The sequence below is a fragment of the Eubalaena glacialis genome, chromosome 19, assembly GCF_028564815.1.
Source record: "Eubalaena glacialis isolate mEubGla1 chromosome 19, mEubGla1.1.hap2.+ XY, whole genome shotgun sequence".
NCBI lineage: Eukaryota > Metazoa > Chordata > Mammalia > Artiodactyla > Balaenidae > Eubalaena > Eubalaena glacialis.
The window spans coordinates 19,716,420-19,737,350 of record NC_083734.1 but is presented as its reverse complement, the minus strand read 5'-3'; the positions used below and the strand labels follow the sequence as shown (position 1 = coordinate 19,737,350).

The 20,931-nt window shown below is 52.9% G+C and overlaps 1 protein-coding gene across 2 annotated transcripts in view; it reads left to right on the top strand.

Annotated features, from left to right (window-relative positions):
- ASIC2 (acid sensing ion channel subunit 2) overlaps positions 1 to 12,931 on the top strand; it is a 1,044,166-nt gene extending 1,031,235 nt beyond the window's left edge. For both annotated transcript variants that reach the window (XM_061174981.1, XM_061174980.1), the window contains exons 5-10: positions 375 to 431; positions 1,696 to 1,849; positions 4,300 to 4,391; positions 7,704 to 7,783; positions 10,030 to 10,098; positions 12,086 to 12,931. In XM_061174981.1, the coding sequence (XP_061030964.1) occupies positions 375 to 431; positions 1,696 to 1,849; positions 4,300 to 4,391; positions 7,704 to 7,783; positions 10,030 to 10,098; positions 12,086 to 12,187 (554 nt within the window). In that variant the 3' untranslated portion in view covers positions 12,188 to 12,931. The remainder of the gene's footprint in view (positions 1 to 374; positions 432 to 1,695; positions 1,850 to 4,299; positions 4,392 to 7,703; positions 7,784 to 10,029; positions 10,099 to 12,085) is intronic.
- The last annotated feature ends 8,000 nt before the right edge of the window (positions 12,932 to 20,931 follow it).

The window sequence follows — 20,931 nt, the reverse complement described above, 5'->3', positions numbered from 1 at the left end:
AGATACAGTATTTCCTATTTCCGAAGGTACCCGTGTGGGTTAAAGGGGACAATGCATGCCCAGGACTTAGTAGGTGCTTACCACTGCTTCCCCACTTTAACTGTCAACGCTTTCCTATCACATATGTAAGCCACATTGTGCAATCTGGGAGAAGTTAGCTAGACCGGTCTTGTTATCACAGAGCAGATCAGAACCCAGTCTTCTGTTCCCCCACTACCCCCAAGCAGCCGTGATCAATGGCTGCCTTCTGACCATCCACTGGTGAACTGCTGCCCCTCCTAGGTACCAAGGTACCTGGATGCAATCCCTTCCCCCAACCCAAGGAGGGGAGGGGTTGCTGCCTGAGTACCTCTCCCTGTCTTTCTTCTTTGCAGGGGATGCCCCTTTCTGTACCCCTGAGCAACACAAGGAGTGTGCAGAGCCTGCCCTAGGTCAGTACCAGGGGCCAGATGGAATGATGGGGGAGGGGCGGCGATCAAGACCTGGGAGAACTTCTGGGTGCAGCAGAGAGATGGGGGGAAGGGGAGTGGGGAAGGGTGAGGGGAAAGAGGCTGGAAAGGGTGGCGTCCCTGCAGGGATGGGAGAGGGAGATGGAGAGGAGGAAGGAGAAGAGGGGTGGGGGAGGGAATTGATGCAAGTGGTTGAGGGCTGGAAACCAGACTAGGGAAAGAAAGGAGGTAGAGAGGTGGGGGTAGGGGAGGAGTGGGTTTCGGGAGAGCAGAGAGCACTGCGGAATGCAGAGGAGCGGGCAGAGATGAGGAGAGGATGGGCAGTGAGCGTCTGGGTGGGCACCAAAGGAAATCAGCGATATCTCCCCGCGCACACTCTGGCGGTTATTCCAAGGCTGTCCTGTCTCTGCATGCTCCGTTGAGCCAGGCGCGCCCCCCTACTCCCCCTCCTTCTGCTGGGTGTTTGCTGGTCCACACCCCCCACCCTGGAAAACTTCCAAGTGAGGGAGATCACACAAACAAGCTGCAGCCCCCAAGCTAGACCCACTCCACGTGCCCACCTCTTCCGGCCCCGGGAAATGATTTATAACCAAGACAAGCAGAGAGTATTGAAATCATCCGGACTCAAGTTCGTTCAGCAGCTGCACTTGCTGGATCTAAGTGCAGCAGCTCTGGACTCACACGTCCAGACGCCTCCAGGAGGGCTGGCGGGAAGGAGAAGGAGTGACTTCCAATGGATGCAAAGACTCAGTTCTGCGTCCTAAACCAGCGAGCAGAGCAGGTGGGGGTTGGCTATGAGGGAGCCCCAGAGGGAGTACCACAGAGCCCAGAGTTTCAGATAAAATGGTCTCCCACACTTGCCTTTGGAGAACAGCCCCCTTTGTAGATGAGAACTGAGGCTAGGAGCAGAGAAGAAGGCCCTGGGAAGGTGAGGGGTCCGGGACTCCCTTGGAGCCCATTCTCCAAAAGTGGTGCCTTTTCAACGATTTACAAAGGGTGACATTACAGTAAAGGAAGCAGAAGGAAAACAGGACCAAGAGTAACAGAGAAAGAGTGGGCACATTCTATGAGAGCTCACACCCTCATCAACCTGTAGCAAAAGCCCGGCCCTCCTTCTCTCCACAGCCCCCCACCCCTCATTTACCCGGATGGCACCTCCTCCCAGCTCACTCCTCTGCTGCGGAAACCTGGCTCCTCTGGGCCAGGAGGTCCACCTGACTAAGCCCTGCCTCCCTCTCCCCTCCAGGTCTGCTGGCGGAAAAGGACAGTAATTACTGTCTCTGCAGGACACCCTGCAACCTGACCCGCTACAACAAAGAGCTCTCCATGGTGAAGATCCCCAGCAAGACGTCAGCCAAGTACCTCGAGAAGAAATTTAACAAATCAGAAAAATATATCTCGTACGTTAAGTGGACATGGTGGATGGAGGTGGGGGAGGATGGACTAGGAAAAAATGGGGGGCAGTCGAGGAAGAGGGCAAGGTAAGCAATTAATTCTATTTGGCAGACATTAATTGAGCACCTGCTGTTTGCCACGTTCTGTGCTCAGGCTCAGGATATGAAGACAAAGCGGATTAAGACGCAGCCCCAGCCTTTAAGGAGCTTATAGTCTGGTGGAGAGACAAGTACAAAACTGAAAGCTAGGGCTTCCCTGGTGGCGCAGTGGTTAAGAATCTGCCTGCCAATGCAGGGGACACGGGTTCGAGCCCTGGTCTGGGAAGATCCCACATGCCGCGGAGCAACTAGGCCCGTGAGCCACAGCTACTGAGCCTGCGCGTCTGGAGCCTGTGCTCCGCAACAAGAGAGGCCGCGATAGTGAGAGGCCCCCGCACCGCGATGAAGAGTGGTCCCTGCTTGCCGCAACTGGAGAAAGGCCTCGCACAGAAACGAAGACCCAACACAGCCAAAAATAAATAAATAAATAAAAATTAAATAATGTATAATTCAGGTGTACTTTAAAAGAAAAAAAAATTTTTTTTTTAAAAAAACTGAAAGCTATATAGGCTGATGCAGGTAATAAGAGAAGAGGCTGGCCGCACCTTGCGTAGGGATGCTGTCAAGGAAAGCTTCAGAGATGTTTTGCTTTTTGCATTTTTTTTTATTAGTTATCCATTTTATACCTATTAGTGTATATATGTCAATCCAGAGATGTTTTTACAGGATGTAGAGGAGTTTTCCAGGCAGGTTTTGCACATTCTGTTCCCTCTGCCTGGAATGCTTTTCCTCTCACTCTTCACCTAACTGGTTCCTCATTGTGCAGGTCTCCATTTAAACGTCATCTCTTTGAACGACTAAATTAGTCCCCTCCTGTCATTTTTCTCTCGAAGCACTCTGGTGTTTTCCTTTATAACACACACCACCGTGTGTAATTCTATATTCACGTGTGTGTTTCCTGAAATTAACTTGCCTGCTTCACAAAAGTGAAGCTCCTTGAGGGCAGGAAACTTTCTTGTTTTGTTCTCTGCTGTGGAGTGTCTGGCACAGAGTTGATGCTCAAAAAATATATATATATCTTTTAACAGAATAAGTGAAAGAAAGACACAGGAGCAGAGGGTGTCCCAGGCAGAGGCTCAGCAGAGAAAATCAGTGAAGGGCAGACAAGATTACGGGAAGGGGAGGCTGGGGGAGGTGGCTATGTCCAAGGTAGAGGATCCTGCAGGCTGAGCTGGGCAGGGGTGGGACGAAGGGAGTGGACTTATTCTAAGAGGACAGGCGGCCACAGAAGAACTTCCACCAGGCGAGTGACAGGCTCACATTTGCCGTTTAGGTAGAACCTTCTGGAAATGTTCTTTATCTGTGATGTCCTACATGATGGCCACTGGCCACATGTGGCTACTGAGCGTTTTAAATGTAGCCTGAGTGATGGAGGAACTGGATGCTAATTTTACGTCACGTGGATTAGTTTAGCGGTTTTAGGAAGACCCTTCAGGCGGCAGATAGAGGAAGGACCAGAAGCCGGGTGGGCGGAAGGGAGCCAGGTGGGAAGCAGTTGCCATAAACCAGGCAAGAGAGGGTGACACTGTGAATGGCACCTGGGCAAGCCCCGCGGGGAGAGGGCTCCTCTCCCCCAGCCTCTCCCTCCTGCCCTCACTGTCACCAGACCTCATCCTGGGACGGCTTTTGCCCTGTGGGTTGAGGACAAGGAGCACTGAGGTCATTGTGAGCCACGTCGTGGAAGGAGCCAGGGAACTTTGTAGGAGGTGCCAGGCCCCACTGTCGCAGACATTGTGCCAGCCATAATGACTTCTCCTGCCTAGATGTGTCTCGTGCACACATCTGCCCAAAAGAGCAAAAGGGAACCGGGGTGCTTCCATCAGAACACCTGCAACCAGGTGTGGGTTTTCTCCCTAAAAACCCTCCCTGGTCCCTGCAGCTGACTTGGCCATCCGGGGTAGGGCCCCCACTAGGAGAAGCTTGCTATCAATCCCAGTAAGAACTGGGCGCCTCTCCAGAGTGGGCAGGGGAGGTCAGCGGGGGCCAGGCGAGCAAGCCTTGTCAAGACAGTGCTGAGCTCACCTGCACGTAAGGGCCCAGGCAGACCCTCTGGGAGCACAGAAACCTGGAGGCCAGGCAGGATTCCTGGAAAGGGTGCAGAGAGAGAGGGGCGTTAGCAAGAAGGGGCCAAGGGGACAGCTGATATACGCCTCCAGGCCCGTGAAGAGCTCTGAGCTGGGAGTCAGGATGTCAGGTTCAAGCCCCAGCTGTGCCACTAACCAGCTCTAACTTTGGGCCAGTTGTTTCACTTCCCTGGGCCTCAGTTTCCCCATCTGTCTGTGGGGAAATTGTATTAGATGATCCCCGTGGATCCTGATGGTTCTCACCACGAATGACACTGGACATTTCCTCTGCAGAGAGAACATCCTCGTCCTGGATATATTTTTTGAGGCTCTCAATTATGAGACCATTGAACAGAAGAAGGCGTACGAAGTTGCTGCCTTACTTGGTAAGTCAGAGCGTCTGTTGCACAGATGTCCACGTCTCATGGGGATGGGCTGGTGGGCGGGTTACTCCCTCTTCCCTTTGCACTGCTCCTGCCCCAGAATGGGAAGAACTCCACGTGCTGGAGGTGTTAGGCCCAGTTCGTGTCCCAGTCTAGGCCTCAGTTTCCCCATCAACACAATGAAGTAGGTGAGCTAGACCGTCTCTCGGGGCCTTTCCAGCGCCATCCTCTTGGGATTCTATGGTCTTCCGCCCCCAGGTTGGAGTCAGAGCCCTGGGGCCATGGCAGGAAGAAAGAGCTGTCAAGTGGAGGGAGGGCTGAGCTGTGGGCGGTCCCAGGCAGTGGGCCCAGGGAGGGTCCCCCATGGAGCCCCCACTGGAAAGCAATTTTGCTGCATTGAGAAGGCCCGGTGCCCCCTGGACTGAGAGCCCTTTGTCAAACACAACAGAAGGGCCATGCATTCCCCAGAAATCTACAAACCTGACTGCCACACCACCCTAGGGCCAGCTCCCCTGGCCCCGAGGGCACATGATGGATGCAGGAAGTTAATTTCAACACAGTCCCAGCCCAGGGTAAAACTCACAAGACCCCTGCGGATGCACAGTTAAAAAGACCTGCTCTGGACTCGTCCCCCAACTCCCACTCACTCTCAAGAAAGAATCTGGTGTCTGTGGCTTCGAGGAAAAATAGCTCTTGTCTCTGTGAACTGAATCAGGTGAGAATAGCATCCTGGGTGAGGGCGGGGAGGCATACACCTTCTACCTGGAAGTACAGGGGGAGAGCAAGCCACGGGCTGCTGCACACCAACTGGGAGAACGTGGGCAGGTGGCTTCACTGAACCTCAGGTTTCTCATCTGTAAAATGGGTCTAATAAAACTCACTTTGTGAGTTTGCCGTGATGGTTAAATGTGGAAAAGCCCCAGCCCACAGGAGGTCCATAAATAGTAGTTTCTGGCACCTGGACACACCATGCCAGGGACCCAGGGCCTACCCTGCGGCACCGTGGGAGCATGTCTGTTCCTCTCCCAGGAGGCTGGGGAACTGGGCCACAGTGGGGTGCCCACTGGGCTAAGGTGGTCATCACCTGGGCCTTGGAGATTGTTGTGGCCAAAGGGTCTGTGGCCAAAGAGCCTCATGCCCTGAGCTGGTGGTAGAGTCCTGCTCCTGCCACCTTTATTTCCTAAAGAAGACCAAGGACATGCCTCCTCCCCTCCCCTCCCCTCCCCTACATAGGCTCACAGTCACACTCAGACACACACACGCAGCAACGAGGGCCTGAGCCCCGAATCTGTCAGGAGAGGTAGCTGGTCCCTGCAGCAGATATGAGAGAGCGTTTTCCCAGCATCTTGTTCCCACCCAGAATAGCCCGCCGTGAAAATCATGCTGCCATCTGTACCTCCCGTGAGGACAGCAAATGCTGCTCGCAAACCGTGAGCCACGGCACCCAATCGGGCCCGTCCCTCCCCTCCCCCCACCGCACACAGCGCACCCCTCCCGCGGTGAACACACCCTCACAGACCCACATGCAAGCCACGCGGCTACAGAGACACGTACGTGCACGCAAGTTGCGTGCCTACACACTCACGTGCTCACACCCGCACATGCTCACACATGCTCACTCAGACACACCATGCCCGCCCCGACAAAGCCGCATTTGGACGCACTCGTGTAGCTACCCTAGACGTGGCTTGCCGCCTATGTAAAGCTGTCGGTGGTCAGACGTATCGCCTGCGTCTATCCCACACGCGTTCGCGCGCGGGGCACCCAGGCCCATACCCCACGCTCCGCCACACCGCTCACACACGCACAGACACGCCCCACTCCTGACGTGCACATGCATTGTGCACACTCCCTGATAAGCCTCCATTGAGGATATTAGAGGGGGCGGAGGGGCAGGAGAGGAGTGAAGGGGAGCCACGTTGAGCCCCAAACCAGGTCCCCCCAGGAAGAGCCGCCTCCCCGTCGTCACGGCTTGTTCGCCTGGGGATGTGTTTTTTGGGCTTCTCCAGCCATAATCAGGGGAGGAGTGGGCAGAGGTACTCATCCGAAAGTTCTCAGACCCAGAGGTCAACCTGGAATCTCCAGGAGGATGGTACATTCACCCCCAACAGCACCCGCTCTCCCCAGCCCAGCCCAGCCCAGCCCAGCCCAGCCCAGCCCAGCAGCTGCCAGTCTTAGAGGTCACAGCTGGAAAGGACTTCACAGTTCATCTCCTCCGACCACCACCCCACCCCCCGACCACCTCCACCACCAAATGTCCCCGGAAGGCAAAGCTCCTGAGAAGGTCAGGGCTTATCAAAGCCGCGCAGCGAGCTGGTGGCCACCCTCCAAACTCACAACCTCAGAGCCCCCTGCTCTGCCACACTGCCTCTGGAACGAAGCGCTTGGGGCTTTGGGGGGATCAGAACCCCCTGGAGAATCTGATAATAACTTGTAAAAGACGGACTCTCCCTCTGCAAATGCCCAGGTGCACACACAATGGATTGCATTCAATTCAGGGGGTCTCCAACCACTGGAAGCTCCCACAGGAGAGCGGTTCTCAAACTCTGGTGGGCCAGAGAACCACCCGGGAACTTTAAAATCCTGACCTCCAGACCCCAACCCCAGAGATTCTGATTGTGTAGGCTTCAGGTAGGTCCAGGCATCTACACTGATTACAAGTATCCCAAGAGTCTGATGCAGGGGGATCCAAAGACCAGTCTAGAAAGACTTTGGTCGGTGGGGCCCAACATCCAGGGCAAGGACCTCTACTCTAGAAAGAGACCAAACTGAACATTTACCTTTAGGTGGGGAGATAGGGAGATGCTTCCTACGGCCTTATCCCAAGGGTGAGAGGGGCCCCAAGGTGGCCCCAAAGCCCATGTCATGATTGGGGGGTGTCTCTTGTGTTACTGCTCCCGAGACCCCCACTCAGGGCACCTGACACACGTCTCAAGCTAGACTGTGTCCTCGCCCTGGGCAGGGACCACACGCACCTCGTCTGTTCCCAGCCCAGAGCCAAACCTGAGCCCCACCAGTGTGGTTCTGAATGGAACTGAACAAGCCTGTCAGCCCACGAGGTCTATCCCAGGTCCCCCCGAAAGCATCCAGGTTAGTTCCCGTCCCCATGGGTGCTGAAAACCAAAACCACCAGCTCTCAGAGCTGTGCAGTGAGGGAGGGACGCGTCAAGGGCCTGGCCTCCCAGCTACCAGGCCCAGGCCCCCCGGGAAGGGGAACCCATTCAGAAAGCCTGGTTTCCGAGTTCACAGTCTGTTCGCCCCTTCCGGAAACGCTGTCAGGAAAGCCAAGTCTTTGTCTTCTCTCTCTCTCTCCAGGTGATATTGGTGGTCAGATGGGATTGTTTATTGGTGCTAGTATCCTTACAATACTAGAGCTCTTTGATTATATTTATGAGGTAAGATTTGGGATCGCTTGTGGGGGAATGACCTGGTGCCCTCATCCTGCCCCGACGTCCAGAACCAAAGCGTGGATGGGGGGAGAGCACGGCCTCTCTTCCCCCAGGGCCCCTCCTCCTCCCTGTCCATGGATATTGTCTATCACCACCTCCTAGGCACTGGGGGAGGGATGGATGGAAGAGAGACAGAAGCCACAGGCCTATTCTCAGGGCTGTCTACACTCACAGGGAGGGAGCAGAAGGGATAAGAGGAGGATGAAACTGTGCTGAGGCCACAGCCCTGAGCCCCTCCCGCTGCTAGGGGGCTTCAGACACGGGTGTGTGTGCACCCTCACCCTCACACCGCATACCACACTCACCACATGTGCACACACATGTACCACACGCACTCCACACACACCACTCACACACGTGCCATGCACACACATCACGCACAGTTACAGCACACTCACACACGACATATGCACACACATGTACCACACACACTCCACATACACACACATCACGCACAGTTACACCACACTCACATAGGACATATGCACACACATATATCACACACACTTATACCACACTCACACACCACATATGCACACACATGTACCACACGCACTCCACACACACCACTCACACACGTGCCATACACACACATCACGCACAGTTACAGCACACTCACACACGACATATGCACACACATGTACCACACACACTCCACATACACACACATCACGCACAGTTACACCACACTCACATACGACATATGCACACACATATGTCACACACACTTATACCACACTCACGTACTACTCACAAATACACATGTACACCACATGCACACCACATGCACACACACACACACCACTCACACGCATCACACACACTTATACCACACTCACATACTACTCACAAATACACACGTACACCACACGCACACCACTCACACACATCACACACACTTATACCACACTCACATACTACTCACAAATACACACGTACACCACACGCACACCACTCACACGCGTCACACACACTTATACCACACTCACATACTACTCACAAATACACACGTACACCACACGCACACCACTCACACGCGTCACACACACTTATACCACACTCACATACTACTCACAAATACACACGTACACCACACGCACACCACTCACACGCATCACACACACTCACACCACACTCACACGCAACACCTGCACACACATACACCACACACTCCACACACATTTATCACACACAGTTATACCGTGCTCACACACACTGCTCACAAATACACACATACACCACACGCACACCTCATGCACACGCGCACACACACACACCTGCCCTCCTGGTGGCCCGTCACCCGAGCAGCGCCCTCCGTGGTCCAGGCAGGTTTCGGGAAGGAGCACTCCTGCCATGCTCATCAGTCCTGAGCAGGAAGAACAAGGGCACCCCTGCCGCTCCTGGCCACTAACTGTCCGGGAGTTGTCACCCTCAGGAGGCAGCTGGACAAAGCCTCTGAAAGCTTCTCACACAGCAAACAGTGGCTTCAGTCACTGAGCGCTCCGGGTGCACGTCAGCCTTCCTACTGCCTCCCTCCCCCCAGCCCCGGGATGGCTCCAGGGACTCCAGAATCCCTCAGGGAAGTCCAGGCCCAACACCGTCCCCAGGACCACCTGAGTCTCAGCCCAGCAAACGGGGCCTGCAGAGCAGTGGCCTGCATCCCAGAGGGGGCTGGCGATGGCCAGAGGCCGCTGGCAGTCACTGCGGGGAGCCGGAGGGCACCGGTGACTGGGGCCCTCTAGAGTGCCACATCCTGCTCTCAGCATGGTGACCTTGTTCCCAAACCGGGTCCCATGGCCAGATTTCATTCTGCCGTGTTTACTCATTTTTGTGAAAAGATATACAAAATCACAGAAATTGACTCGCACCAGGGAACATATTTAGTAATTACCCTTTCTTGCTAAGAATAAAATGTTAAGAACTCAAGTGTATCCCAATCTTGTGAACTGTGGAGTTGTCAGGCCTCAAAAGTGACGAGTAATTCTGTCCCCCCCAGGACAGACAAGGAACCAGCCATACTGGGAGACCAGGCCCTCCCGTGACCCCCTCCAAGCTCTAGCTCCTGCTCCAAAATCCCATCTCAGCCCAAAGATTGGGTAGGGGCCCCAGCCCAGCCACGTGGAGGGAGGTCTCTCTCTCTACCTTGGCGCCGTTCTTCTGGCCTGACCACCCCCTTCCTGCCTTTCTTGCAGCTGATCAAAGAGAAGCTATTAGACCTGCTTGGCAAAGAAGAGGAGGAAGGGAGCCACGATGAGAATGTGGTAAGGGCAGCCCGGGGTTTGTAGGTTGGTTAGTTCCTCTGGCACATACAGGCCGTGTTAACCCAGATGCGGGGGCCGGGTGGGGCCGGAGGGCGGACCGTGCTTCGTTGCACACCTTTCCGTGGCTCGTGACACTGCAGCTCCCAAATCCAAGGACACTCCAACTGAACCTTGAGCCTCTCTCTGAGACTCACCCCAGAACCCAGTAGTAAGCCGTGGATGCAGTGGAGACCAGGAGATGCTTCTGCCTGGACCAATCCAGCTTCTCCCAGACCAGAGGCCACGCTCCTCTTCTCATGCCTTGGGAGAACCGGAGAGGCTCTGCGTAGGTCCACTCCCTTATTCTGCGGGGTGGCAGAATACAAGCAGGGATGTCCCTGGTACTCTACCCCATTTTGAAGGGGACGTAGGGTGTGCGGCCCTGTGAATTTGGTAGTGGCAATAATACCCATTAGAACTGCTAACCACTGTATGCCTGGTACATGTCAGGCACTGTGCTAAGTGCCTTAAGAGCGCCACGTCGTTTCAACCCGGCAGTCACCCTAGAGGAAGGTCTGTTTTTATCTCCATTCTGTGCATGAGGCAGTTGCGGCTCAGAGACCAAGTTTACACTGCAGGTGAGTGTCAGAGCTGGGCACAAAGCCTCCCTAACCACAGTCCTACTCTGCCTCTCATTCCTCGAGCCAGAGAGGGGCAGCACCTCTTATGCTGCTCGTCCTCCGTCCCTAACTCGTCTGCTCCTGGACCCCGGGCTCCACTGAAGGTTGCAGGGATCGCTGGCTTTCCCCAAGTCAGCACCCGGCCCCAAGAGACCACCCCGTTCAGTGGCCACTTGCCCCCTTAAAATCATAACATGCCAAATGGATCCCAGCCCCCTCCTCCTGTTCGGGCTCCCCCTTCTGTTCCAGACACTATTTCTCTACCCATCTCCCAGGCTTAAAAAATCTCACTTTGATTCTCTCAGGTCCCTGCAGCCTCTGCTTGAACAGAAGACAGCTTCTGTTGAGGAGAGGGCAGTGTGGAAGGAGGGCAGGCTCTGGACTCAGCTACCTGCCTGGATCCCAGGTCCCCGCTTCCCAGCCGTGTGTAGCGGCTGGGAGCTCGTTACTTCCCTTTCTGATCATCTGCTAAATCACTGGGGCTTCAGGGGGTGCCATTCAGATTAAGCGAGGCCAGGCCTGTAAAGCCATGAGCTTTGCCTAGTTTATAATGAGCGCTTAGCAAGTACAGGCTCCCGCCCCCACCGGCCTTCAGAATGTCTCAGAGCCCCTCCCCTCTGGCCCCTCCCCCTCCCCCAGCCGCATCCTCATCAAATCTCCCCCGCATTCTTGGCACAGAATTCTGCTCCCATCCCTCCCAGCCTCCAGCCCTCCACAGCCTGGAAATCACCTGGAAAACTCAAAGCCATCTCAGCCCCACCCTGCTCAGGGACCCAAGACAACTCTTCCCTGGGGCCAGCCTAACCTAAAGGTCCTTCGGGCAGCTGTGATCAGGGGTCAGGGTTCTGGCTGTCAGGGGCCTCCACTGCTTGGCCTCAGCGATTGGCACCCCCTGCCCCAGGCTTGGCCACAGGCCACCCCTCCTCCAGCCCAGGCTGACCCAACAGAGGCCCCAAGGGCGAAGGTAGGATGGGCCATCCAAGCTCCAAAGCTACACACACCACTCAGATGTAGCTTCAGGTGACACATCAGGGGACCGCTAGAGAGAAGGTCAAACCAGTCGCTAAGCCCCATCCCCACTCTGCGGGGGCGGGGGCGGGTGTGCCTAGGTGGAGAATGGAGAGGATTCTAAAGGCAATGAGGCCCCTTCAGCCTCATGCTCCAAGATGGCAAGCCGGCGCGGGAGATGTCTGGGGCGGAGCAGCTGTGCCCCGGGGGAGCCCACAGTGGGCAGCGTGGTTCCCGGGGCCTGGGCTGGGCTGCCCGGGGGGCATCGTGATGAACTTTTGCTGAATGAGCATCAACGCCCACTTTCCCCTTCCCACCAGAGCACTTGTGACCCGATGCCAAACCACTCCGACACCATCAGCCACAGTGTGAACGTGCCCCTGCAGACGGCCCTGGGGACCTTGGAGGAGATTGCCTGCTGACAGCCCTCCGACCGCCCGGCACCCCCCAGACAGACCTTGAGGCCCAGGACCAGAGCAGGGGACGGCAGGCTCAGGTGGGATGGCCCCTGCCGACCGACGGAAAGAAGCAAGAGCCCCCTATGCACACATAGCAAACTCTCTGTCAAAACCTCGCTCCAGCCTCGTCTGGCACAACGCGTCCTCAGGCCCTGCTGCCGCACATCCGTCCCTCTTAGGAGAAGTGAGTCACGCTCTGGAACTGTCCGAGAACCGACCTGCCATCACATCTCACTGCCAGATGTAAAAAGCAACTGCATGCTCTGAGTCCTCACGGCACCGCCTCCACGTCTGTCTCTGTACTTGACACTCCTCCCTGCGGTTTCCAGCAGTCCCTCTGCAGCTGTGCAGGGGGACCAGGTTCCAGCCCCAAAGTCACCACGAGGCCACGCTGGAATCACACCTGCACGATCAAGAGGGAAACCGCAGAACTCGACGACGTCCGGTCCTTGTGTAGTTTGTGAAGGTTCTTAACCTGCCCACAAAGCCCTCCCCCACCTCCCCAAGCCGGCCCACAGGGTGATCAGGGCCACCCCCATCCCCTCCACAGCGGCCTGGGGGACTCATCCGCGCTGCCCATGTCATTCTGCTCTCCCTGTGACACGGCTTGTACAGTCTGATTCTGTTTCTTTGGGGGGCTTTTTTTTTGTCTGTCTGTCTGTCAGAGATCTGTTTCATTTCATTTTCTGAATTTGGGTTTTGATGTCCTGAGGTTTGGTTTGGTTTTTCCATTTTCTCTGGCGTTTATTTATTTGTGCTTCCAATCACACTCATATTAAAAGCTGGTCTTGTGGAAATGGCTGAGTCGTCTCTGCCCTTCCCCTGCACTCTTCCTCCCCAAGACTTTAGGAAAGAGCCAGATCTGCCAGGTCAAAAACCACAGGACGAATAGGTAGATAGATGGATAGATAGATAGATAAATGATAGATAGATAATGATTGATAGATAGATAGATAGGTGATAGATAGATAATTAGATGACATAGTTTATGCATTACTTGCCTTTACAAAACACGTACTCTCTGTATTCTATTCTAGTCTATTCTATTCTATCCCACATCTTTAAACACTGTTGATCGCAACATTGTAAATGGCTTCCCCACCCCACGAATTGGTCTCAGCCCGAGGTCTGAATGACGCTGCGGTGGACCACAGGCACGTGGCATGCAGACGGGGAGGCAGAGCACGCTGCCCAGACCTGCAAACCTTAGAGGAGGGCTTCACATGCCTCTGCTCTTCCGTCCTCTGTCCTGGCTCCTCCTGACCCGGCCAGTGAATTCAGGCTGGACACCTGCCCCAGCATGGCCCCCTCCCGCACTCCTGCCTTTCCCAACCCTCTCTGCAGCCCACCTCCTCACCCCCATCAAACTGACCTACTTCTGCCTTGCTCCCCACGACTCCTGAGAGCATGTCCATGTAGGAGAGGAGGGGGGGAGGTGCCCTCTGCTGGGGATGGGGCATACCCTTTCAAGCCCCCCTGTGGCAAGAGAGAGCTTCCTGTTCCTGCAGAATCCTCGTCCTCACAGCATCTTGCTAATTCCACAGGGCCAGTTCCTGTGGTCCAATCTTTTACTTCCCCTTACTTCCCCCCACCACTCCCAACTCAAAGTCATCCCCAGAGCCACGAAGAAAGACCTAATATGGTTTGTACCTCCCTCCTCATGCACAAGTGCACCGAAAGCACTGGCTAGACCAGGCAGTCTGGTCCCTGCTTCGCTATCCAATCCCTCTCTCTCTCTCTCTCGCTCTCTCTCTCTCTCTCCTAACACAAGGAATTGATGGATGAGATCATGCACCTATCTGGGCTCAGTTCCCTCCATCTGAATATGAAGATAATACCTTACCTGTGTCTTCACAGATGATCTCCAGAGGCCCCTTCAGACTCGAGGTGCTATGACAGTACTACTCCCCCTGCCAGTGGGACAAGTCACACCAGCCACACACACCAAGCCGGGGCCGGGAGCTTGCAGTCACCAGGCTCCAAGAGGCAGCTAGGACAGAGCATCCCTCTGATGTCTCCTCCCAAGCATCCTCTCAGCTAGGGTTGCCCAGGGCTGTTAGCAAAGCTGGGTTTTAATTTTTAGAAACAGGGTGCACAGTTTCTGGAAGTGTCCTTGTTTTCGTGTTCTATTTCTGCCAAAACAAAATGACAAACTTAGTGGCTTAAAACAACACAAATGTATTACCTTACAGTTCAGGAGGCCAAGAATCAGACATGGGTCTCACTGGTTTAAAATCTAGGTGTCAGCAGGGCTGCCTTCCTTTCTGGAGCCTCTAGAGGAGAAACAATTTCCTCACCTTTTCCTTCTACAGGCTACCCACATTCCTTGGCTTGTGGCCTCTTCCTCTTTCAAAGACAGGACTGATGGGTTGAGTCCTTACATCACAAAGACAATGACCTTCTCCTGTAGTCACACCTCCCTCTAACTCAGATCCTCTCCTGCTTGCCTCTTCCATTTTTAAAGGACTCTATTAGATTAATTAGATTAGATTAGATTAGGCTAGACTAGATAATGCGCAGCCAATAATCCAGGATAACCCTCCTATTTCAAGGTTATTAACTAATCACATCTTCAAAGTCTCTTTTGCCATGTAAAGCAACACATTCACAGGTTCCAGGCCATGGGACGTGGACCTTTTTGGGGGCCATTATTCTGCCTACCCTTTGGACCACGTAATCTACTTACCCTCATTTTCCAAATGAGCGGACCCAAAAATGGAGGGAAGAGACTTGCCTAGCATCACAAGGTGAGTTAGCAACAGTGCCCAAACTACACTCCCCAGCTCCCAGGCTCACAATTCCATCTGTAGGCCCACTTCAAGCAAGAAGGACTGAGAGTGATCATTTTTCCAAACTTTGCCAGGGCATGGAAGTCTTTCTCCTGAGAGAGGTTCACTCCTCATTACGTCAGGCTGGAAAGTGTCCTTCTGGTGCCTAGACTATAGGATGTAGAAGAACAGAAAATGTCTTCAGAATGCTCCCATCAGGGATAGAACCCAAATTAAATGTCTATTCAGTGAGTCGGGAGGCTGTTGGATGCTTCTGCCTCGTTCCAGTTTAACAGTTTCATACATTTTTTTAAATCTGTAACTTAAATTGCAATTTGAACTGCTTCCTTAGATTCCTGGCTTCCTTTAAAACAAACAAACAAACAAAAACTTCAGATCAGTTTGGGATGGAGTGAAGAATATCCTAACAGGTTTGGATTGCTTCAGGCTTCTGTATGTGCCCCTTCTGATTTGGGGATTCTGGCTTTGTTCATCTGGAAGCAGGTCTACAAACTGAACCTGTTTAAAGAAAAAAAGACAGGAAATTCGAGAGAATATATCAATAGCCAGCTACTGATGATAGTTAACTGGTTGTTGAGCAAAGACATAGTCGTAAGCCTAAATTCTTGGGAGTGGTGGTATTTTTTAGTATCATTATTTCAAACAAGTAGCCCTGTGTGCAATCATTCCTTTAGTGGAGAAATGATTTCTTTACTGGAGATGTTCGGTAGACAGAGAAGACCTGGGAATTGTCACATTTTCAAGAGTCACCCAAATGATGACATGATGGCCGCGAGTTTGGACTGATCACAAGCCCAACAAAGCACAAGGATGAATCATCAGTGACCTCAAAGTGTCACGTCAACCAATCAATTGATCGATCAACCAAATAATGGCACATAATCTCAGAATCGGTGGTCTGCTGCAGTTAGGCGAAAGGAATAAGCATTTCTGCGAGTAGCCTTGCCAGGGACCGAGCCAGCTGCTTAAATGCTGTTTTTTCTTGTTGTTTTGGGCAGAGAGAGGTCAGGGTTATTTTCCTCTCTCCAGCTGGGAGCTATTTTTGTAACAGTCTCAACCAGGAGCGCACCTAGTGACCAAGGGTCCACAGAGGGTCTCTGGCTAGGTTCTTGGTGAGCTGGGAGGGAGGAAGGCAGGGCAGGCCCCGCCCACAGGTGTGATCTTCGTGGTAACGGTTCCCTCAGGTGAAGCTCAGCTCAGCCAGCCTGAGCCTGAGACGCAAGGAAGAACCTGGGACCTCCTCCTCCACAAGCTCAGAGATTTCAATTCAATTCTGAGACCTAAACTCGGAGCAGAGGCAAGAGGCCTCCAGAAAGCGCCTCCAGAAAGCTCCCCCGTTACAGAGAAGCAAAGAATTTACTTCTCCAGGGGTGTGGGCTGCCAGCCCTGATTCACCCACAGCCAGGGCAGACCCCGCACTGCATAGAACAAGCTTCTTGGCAGAGCTGGGAGGGGAGCAGGGCGATGCGGGAAGGGGAAACACGTGAAGAACACGGGTTCTCCATTTATTGATGGTCTATTGTGCGCCGGGCACTTGCCCTCAAGGAATTTATCATCTGAGCAGGGGACACTAAGTAAACAGATGACTCTGAGAGACGGATCTGAATTTTGCAGCGGAAGGAGAGCGAGAGAGCAGCATGTGCAAAGCCAGGGGGTGAGGTGGGACGGGGGAGTGCTGGAGGAGGCACAGTCCTGGGACTGCACGGAAGTCCAGGGGAGCCAAGCAAAGAAAGGAAAGGGGAAAGTGTCCAAAATGACCACTGAGAGGCAGGCAGGTGCCGAAGGATGAAGGGCCAGGGCAGCGGGTTGAGAGCTGTATCACGGCTGAAGTCTTTCAAGTTCCTTCCTCTGCTCTCCAAGGGTCTAGGACCATATTTCCCAAGCCGAGGGTTGATGCATCTACCTAATTGCTCTGGGATTCCTAGCACGTAGAATCATTTTGCGCATGCATCTGTGTATTCCTAAGGCTCATAGGCTGAGTGTGTTTGGGGCCACAAGGTCCCTGGGGACCATGAAACAAGTCAGTGGGAACCAGCCCGGCCTGAGGATGGGTGGAAAGGGGAGGGTGTCTTACTAATTCGATTTAACAGTCAATGAAACCTACGCTTACCGGGTTTGCAAGAATAAAGCAATAGTTGGCAAAAGCTCTGGATAGAGTCAAAAGATTGAATCTCTAACCTGTTTCTGCTGTAAACTAACCATATAACTTTGGAAAATGTATTTCACTTCTCTGGGCCTCAGTTTCCCCCTCTATAAGAGGGGAGGTGTGGGAAATGGACAAATAATCCCTTTGGTGCATCCCAACTCTAATGGTCTATGAGTCTAAATTGAGAATGGGTGTCAGGTATCCAAGCAAATATTCCGTTTACTGCTCGGAGCCTCTGTTTCCCATCTATGTAACGGTGATAATGATACCTAGGTGTCAGGGTAATTATGAGGATTAAAAGAGCCGAGGTGTATACTTTCTATCTTTTCTTCTTTCCTTTTTTCTTCCTGTAAAACATTGATTGTAAATCCTGCTTGGATTAAAAATAAGGTGAAAACTATGAACTCTCTCCCCAGAAAAAAAAAATGCACGTGGCCCCATAGATGTACATAAAATTTTGCATACAATTTTAGGAGGGTTATGGACCCCAGAAGCCCATCCGTGATCCCCTAGGGATGCACCCCTGGTCTAGAAAGTGCTAAACATTCCCCCAGAAGAACTGCAGGAGGAGAGTACCACTAGAGCAACCAACATTTCTTCCCCTAAATGATATTCTGACTGTCATTTTTCAATTTACCGGCAGGAAAAAGGATAGATTGGGTTTGATCAATGTCAAGTTTTTTCTCCTATAATTTTTTAAACCTTTGGCACCTGCTGCAGCTTGTGTGCTAGCAAGTTCTCACAGAGGGCAAAATGAATGAAAGAGCAGAAAATCAGTATGAACAGAGAACCTCTGGGATTACTTTATGCACGTGGTGATTACGAGGGCCGAGGAGACCTGCATACATAGAAAGCAACTGTAGCATCGGTCTACAAACATCCCTGTGGCCTGATTCTTCAGGAATGTGACCACTGCGTCCACTGCATGCAGGAAACGCACGCGCATGGTCTCTGTATGCCGTTGAGCCCCTAGACACGCACCCCTGTTGACATCTCATTTGTTTTTGAGCAAGACTGTAATAGTGCTTTTTGTTTAAAAAAAAAAAAAAAAAAAACACCCGGTGATAATGGCCGTGAGTGATGCCTTGGCATGGGGAATTTGGATGTCTTGACTCCTTAAAACTACTCTCCACACCACCTGCTTCCAAAGGCAGTGGCTCATTTGGCTAACTTAGCACCATCATGGGCTGTTTGTCTTTTGTGTAATTCAGACTTTGTGGCTTCTTTTCAAAAGGAATTCTATCCAAGTTAAAATAAGCCCAAGAGAAAGTGATTGGAGGGCACCAAAGCATCCTCAGTTCAACCTGCCTTACAGCGAGGAGGGACAAGAAACAACTGGAAGGCTTCCCAGCACCAGCTGGGGGTCTCCATCCGGACTTCCTCACTCCATGAGCATTTTCTGCATGGCTCATATATCAAGAGGACACAATCTCAGGGAACTCAGAGTCTAGGCAGGCAGAGGTAGGCAACAGACACGCACACAGGAACCTGAGCAGAGAGACGTAAAGCGGAGATGCATCTGGCATGCACACTCATTGGAGAAGAGGCACCAGGGCTGTCTGCCGGGCTGAGGCATTAGTAGGTTCTGGCTGAAGCCTTGAGAGGTGGGTGGAAGTTGCCAGGGAGGCAGGTCTGCAGAGGAGATACCTGAGCAAAGGCTTGGAGACAGAGGAGAACGTGAAGTGTCTGAGGAAGGACAGATGCTTGCTGGATAGAACTGGGCTGTCTCTCCACTGCCCTCCATCCACTGTGCCTTCCCACCCCAGGGGTCCAGACGACTGAGAGTCCAAGGGCTGGTCCAGCTATGGAGGCTGGGACATGCTGAGGACAAAGCACAGCCTTTGGAGTTCAACAGCCCCATCCGAATCCCAGCTCCACCAACTGTGTTACCTTGGGCAAGTTCTAGAACTTGTCTGGGGCTCAGTTTTCTCCTGAAAAATGGGGATGACCATCTCTACCCCCTGGGGATGCTGCGAGGGTGGTGAGATAAACCATGGAAAGTGCTGGTGAGATGCCTGACACGTGGCAGTTCGGAGATGATGAAGTCCTATCCTACATGCCTACTCCATCAAGAGTGGCTGCCGTTGAAGTGTCAGAAGAATTCCTGGCCACATAGAATAGAGGCTTGTGCTCAGTTTGCAATAGCGGTGTCCAGTGAGTGCTGGATCCCATCTGATTGGGCCAGTTTCCCATAGTTTCCCACTCTAGAAGCTTCAGGCCAGTGTCCAGAGTGGAAAAAGCCAGCCACATCCAGCTGAGGGTATGGATCTCACAGGCAGAGAACAGGGACCTCAGCCCAAGAGAAGCACACTGCAGAGCCTCACTCAGCTGCCAGGAGCCTCGGGCCCCCTCACCTGTACTTGCAGGTAGAGAAGGAACAGCACCTTAGCAAGCTAATTATCCCCTGGGACATTCACCCCACCCTTACCACAAAAGATAAAGTCCATTTCCAATTAGTTTCCTGGAGCCAAACTAGTCCAAGAACGAGGTGACTAGGACGTTTTTTTCCCTTTTTTTTTTTAAACATTTTTAATTGGAATATAGTTGATTTACAATGTTGTGTTAGTTTCAAGTGTACAGCAAAGTGAATCAGTTATACATATAACCACTTTTGGGGGGGGATTCTTTACCCATATAGGTCATTACAGAGTATTGAGTAGAGTTCCCTGTGTTATACAGTGGGTCCTTATTAGTGACTTGAACTTCAAAAAGTGCCAGAACTTCACTTAATTCTCCCCACTTCCCATAGAAATTTCTGCCACTTTATCCAAACCATCCTCGTGCCTCTTTTGCTCTTTCTTCCACACCTTCTCCTCTCCTCTTCCTCCTTCTCAGCAAACAGTGATGAGGACATTGGTGCAGACCTCCCAAGGAAGCCCTGGTCACCAGGACAGGCAGGACGTGTGCCCACCAGGTGGGCTGGGACTTGGCACCCCCAGAGCTCAGGGAAGCCAGACAAGAGGGCAGTGTTTCTTAAGTACCCCCCCACTCTGTGCCACGCCCTGTACCAGGTGCCTCCCTGCTCTGTATTATGTGATTGATATCAATACGATATTGCAAGCTGGCCTTTATTAGCTCCTCTTGTCCATCAGGAATTTGCCCGTGAGAGGTGGAGTGACCTTCCCAAGGTCGGGCAGCCAGGATAAAGGAGAAACCCCATTAAGCCAGCTCTTCCCGAATTGTGCCAAACCCCCCACTGCTCCAAGATATGGCCAAGTGCGAGGTGAGCGGGACTTGGATGAGAAGCAGCCAGAGCGGTCCCCCTGAGAGGGAGAGAGCTCAGGAGGGGCTGTGGTTCCATCTAGAGAGAAGCCTGGGGCCTGACATCTACTGTTGAATGAACTGTTGCTATGTTGAAAGAAGGTATCGGGGCCCATTCATTCACTAGTTCTACAGACGTTAGCTGAGTGCCTACCATTCATTCAGGATGCATCGTTCATGCATCAATCATATATTCAAGAGATTCATGTAGGAAACTCTGCCAGGTGTGGGCAACACAGGCACTGACACCCCCCCCCCAGGCCTCCAGGAATGGAGGCCAACCTCCCGTGGTAGGCTTTTTGGAGTCCAGCTGAACCCCAGCCCATGCAGATAGTGAGGAAACCCTGAGATGCTTCTAGCTCCAACATGCCACCTGGACACACAGTGATAGCTGAGAACCACACTTATATTAAACTATACTTTATTAGTTGGCTTGTCTCCCCAGGCCTGGGTCAGGAACCAAACCACATCTCCCAAGCTGCTATGCATGGCCTGTCCATCCAGAGAGAATC